The sequence below is a fragment of the Palaemon carinicauda genome, chromosome 9 (assembly GCF_036898095.1).
Source record: "Palaemon carinicauda isolate YSFRI2023 chromosome 9, ASM3689809v2, whole genome shotgun sequence".
Classification (NCBI taxonomy): Eukaryota; Metazoa; Arthropoda; class Malacostraca; order Decapoda; family Palaemonidae; genus Palaemon; species Palaemon carinicauda.
Window position 1 is genome coordinate 126,735,063 of NC_090733.1, and position 4,935 is coordinate 126,739,997.

The window sequence follows — 4,935 nt, forward strand, 5'->3', positions numbered from 1 at the left end:
AACCAGAAACCCACTCCGTAGAAACCCTGAAACCAGTACTCCACTTCGAGGTCAATTCTGAAACCAGAACCCCACTCCAAGACTAAACCTGAAACCAAAATTCCACTCCAAACCCAAAACTGAAAATAAAACCCTACTCCAAAGCTAAACTGGAAACCAGAACTCTACTTCGAGGTCAATTCTGAAACCAGAACCCCACTCCAAGACTAACCTGAAACCAGAATTCCACTCCAAACCCAAAACGGAAAACAGAACCCTACTCCACAGCCAAACCTGAAACACGAACCCAATTCCAATGTCAAACCTGAAACTATAACCCTAACCCAAGGCCAAACATGAAACTGGAACCCAGTCCAAAGCCAAACCTTGAACTAGAACCCTAGCCAAAGGCCAAACTTGAAACTAGAACCCAATCCAAAGCTAAACCTTGAACCAGAACCCTATCTCAGGGCCAAACCTGAAATTAGAACCCCCCTCCAAAACCAAAGCTGAAACTAGAACCCCACTCCAAAGCTAAACCTGAACCTAGAACCCCACTCCAAAGCCAAACCTGAAACAAGACCCCAGTCCAAAGCCAAACCTTGAACCAGAACCCTATCTTAGGGCCAAACCTGAAATTAGAACCCGCTCCAAAGACAAAGCTGAAACTAGAACCCCACTCCAAAGCTAAACCTGAAGCTAGAACCCCACTCCAAAGCCAAACCTTGAACCAGAACCCTATCTCAGGGCCAAGCCTGAAATTAGAACCCCACTCCAAAGCCAAACCTGGAACCAAAAGCTAATTCTACTGGCACAAGTCTTCAAAACTTCTACAGTAAGCACTGGCTTGTTTACATAAAAAACAAACGAGAAAAGTCGTAAGAAACCTTCGATCTGGAAACCATTCCTCGCTTGGGCAGACGACAGATCCGTCTGAATGACGCCGACGAGATTAAACAAAAGCAAAGAAGAAGAACGCATAGACTCGGTCTGTTCTTCGCACCGGGCGTCTGCCTTGGGGAAGTCTCTCCGGCCATTCCACAGGATGGCAATGATCGTGAAGAGACCGCCGTCGCTGTACATAGTCGTTCAGCGGAACAGCACTGAGGATGACGACCAAGGCAGAGAAGCCGTCCTTTTTACCATACAGCCAAACGTGAGTTGTTTCTCAAATTGATTTGGTCCTGTTGAGACTATCAAATATCTTCTCTAAAATTAAATGTTAAAGAGATATTACGTAATTAAGCTTAATTGGATATATAAATGATGAAGAGATAATACATAATCAACCTTGATTGGAAATACAAATAATGTTAAAGAGATATTCCGTAATTAAGCTTGGTTGGAAATATAAATAATGTTAAAGAGATATTATATAATTAAGCTTGATTGGAAATATAAATAATTTTAGAGATATTACCAAAGCTTGATTGGAAATATAAATAATGTTAAAGAGATATTACGTAATTAAGCTTAATTGGAAATATAAATAATGTTAAAGAGATATTACATAATTAAGCTTGATTGGAAATATAAATAATGTTAAAGAGATATTACATAATTAAGCTTGATTGGAAATATAAATGATGTTAGAGATATTACATAATTAAGCTTAATTGGAAATATAAATAATGTTAAAGAGATATTACATAATTAAGCTTGAATGGAAATATAAATAATGTTGAATAGATATTACGCAATTAAGCTTGATTGGAAATAGGACGCAATTAACCTTGATTGGAAATATAAATAATGTTAAAGAGATATTGCGTAATTAAGCTTGATTGAAATATAAATAATGTTAAAGAGATATTGCGTAATTAAGCTTGATTGAAATATAAATAATGTTAAAGAGATATTGCGTAATTAAACTTGATTGCAAATATAAATAATGTTAGAAATATTGCGTAATTAAGCTTGATTGGAGATATAAATAATGTTAAAGAGATATTGCGTAATTAAGCTTGATTGGAGATATAAATAATGTTAAAGAGATATTGCGTAATTAAGCTTGATTGGAGATATAAATAATGTTAAAGAGATATTGCGTAATTAAGCTTGATTGAAATTTAAATAATGTTAAAGAGATATTGCGTAATTAAACTTGATTGCAAATATAAATAATGTTAGAAATATTGCGTAATTAAGCTTGATTGGAGATATAAATAATGTTAAAGAGATATTGCGTAATTAAGCTTGATTGGAGATATAAATAATGTTAAAGAGATATTACGTAACTAAGCTTGATTGGAGATATAAATAATGTTAAAGAGATATTGCGTAATTAAGCTTGATTGGAAATATAAATAATGTTAAAGAAATATTACGTAACTAAGCTTGATTGGAGATATAAATAATGTTAAAGAGATATCGCGTAATTAAGCTTGATTGGATATATAAATAATGTTAAAGAGATATTGCGTAATTAAGCTTGATTACAAATATAAATAATGTTAAAGAGATATTGCGTAATTAAGCTTGATTGGAGATATAAATAATGTTAAAGAGATATTACGTAACTAAGCTTGATTGGAGATATAAATAATGTTAAAGAGATATTGCGTAATTAAGCTTGATTGGAAATATAAATAATGTTAAAGAGATATTACGTAACTAAGCTTGATTGGAGATATAAATAATGTTAAAGAGATATCGCGTAATTAAGCTTGATTGGATATATAAATAATGTTAAAGATATATTGCGTAATTAAGCTTGAATACAAATATAAATAATGTTAAAGAGATATTGCGTAATTAAGCTTGATTGGAGATATAAATAATGTTAAAGAGATATTGCGTAATTAAGCTTGATTGGAGATATAAATAATGTTAAAGAGATATTGCGTAATTAAGCTTGATTGGAGATATAAATAATGTTAAAGAGATATTGCGCAATTGAACTTGATTGGAAATATAAATAATGTTAAAGAGATATTGCGTAATTAAGCTTGATTGGAGATATAAATAATGTTAAAGAGATATTGCGTAATTAAGCTTGATTGGAAATATAAATAATGTTAAAGAGATATCGCGTAATTAAGCTTGATTGGATATATAAATAATGTTAAAGATATATTACGTAATTAAGCTTGATTGGAGATATAAATAATGTTAAAGAGATATCGCGTAATTAAGCTTGATTGGATATATAAATAATGTTAAAGAGATATTGCGTAATTAAGCTTGATTACAAATATAAATAATGTTAAAGATATATTGCGTAATTAAGCTTGATTGGAGATATAAATAGTGTTAAAGAGATATTGCGTAATTAAGCTAGATTGGAAATATAAATAATGTTAAAGAGATATCGCGTAATTAAGCTTGATAATGTTAAAGAGATATTACGTAATTAAGCTTGATTGGAGATATAAATAATGTTAAAGAGATATCGCGTAATTAAGCTTGATTGGATATATAAATAATGTTAAAGAGATATTGCGTAATTAAGCTTGATTGGAAATATAAATAATGTTAAAGAGATATTGCGTAATTAAGCTTGATTGGAAATATAAATAATGTTAAAGAGATATGGCGTAATTAAGCTTGATTGGAGATATAAATAATGTTAAAGAGATATGGCGTAATTAAGCTTGATTGGAGATATAAATAATGTTAAAGAGATATGGCGTAATTAAGCTTGATTGGAGATATAAATAATGTTAAAGAGATATTGCGTAATTAAGCTTGATTGGAGATATAAATAATGTTAAAGAGATATGGCGTAATTAAGCTTGATTGGAGATATAAATAATGTTAAAGAGATATGGCGTAATTAAGCTTGATTGGAGATATAAATAATGTTAAAGAGATATGGCGTAATTAAGCTTGATTGGAGATATAAATAATGTTAAAGAGATATTGCGTAATTAAACTTGACTGGAAATATAAATAATGTTAAAGAGATATTGCGTAATTAAGCTTGATTGGAGATATAAATAATGTTAAAGAGATATGGCGTAATTAAGCTTGATTGGAGATATAAATAATGTTAAAGAGATATGGCGTAATTAAACTTGACTGGAAATATAAATAATGTTAAAGAGATATGGCGTAATTAAGCTTGATTGGAGATATAAATAATGTTAAAGAGATATTGCGTAATTAAGCTTTATTGGAAATAAAAATAATGTTAAAGAGATATTACGTAATTAAGCTTGATTGGAAATATTACGCAATTAAGCTTGAATGGAAATATAAATAATGTTAAAGAGGTATTATGTAATTAAGCTTGATTGGAAATACAAATAATGTTAAAGAGATATTACGTGATTAAGCTTGATTGGAAATATAAATAATATTAAAGAGATATTACGTAATTAAGCTTGATTGGAAATATAAACAATGTTAAAGAGATATTACATAATTAAGCTTAATTGGAAACATAAATAATTTTAAGAGATATAACGTAATTAAGCTTGATTGGAAATATACATAATGTTAAAGAGATATTACGTAATTAAACTTAATTGGAAATATAAATAATGTTAAAGAGACATTACGTAATTAAGCTTAATTGGAAATATAAATTCACCATTCTGAAAATATCACTATCAGTCTGTGTCAATTTGCTTAATCGACGATTTAATTATTTTTTCAAATCAGTTATAAAAGTCAGGTGTGTAAGTTCCTATCCCTTTTTGCCTTACTGGTTTTTTCGTTGATTCAGTTCTTAAATCTTTAAATCAGTTTTGACAGTCTGAAAAGGATTACTAAACTGTTAGAATTTGCATTAAAAAAAAGGTAAAAATCCTGGAATAAATCTAAGCAAGCATTTGCCGTTTTAAAACCGGATATACTGACGTCAAGGAGTGATATTAAGGTCACCAACATGTAAAGGATAATAACAAAGTAGGGTAAAAAATTACGGTTGCCTGTATTTTACTGAAATACGACTGAGAATATTATATTTTTAGGGAGAATTTCCGATCAAAATAACCTTTTCTCAACGGTGTA

General features: G+C 29.9%; 1 protein-coding gene across 1 annotated transcript in view; it reads left to right on the forward strand.

Annotated features, from left to right (window-relative positions):
- Nucleotides 1-916: 916 nt before the first annotated feature.
- The window catches only part of DCX-EMAP (Doublecortin-domain-containing echinoderm-microtubule-associated protein), a 153,574-nt gene continuing 149,555 nt past the window's right edge, over nucleotides 917-4,935 (forward strand). Inside the window, exon 1 of the mRNA XM_068379937.1 lies at nucleotides 917-1,135. Within this exon, the coding sequence (XP_068236038.1) occupies nucleotides 917-1,135 (219 nt within the window). The remainder of the gene's footprint in view (nucleotides 1,136-4,935) is intronic.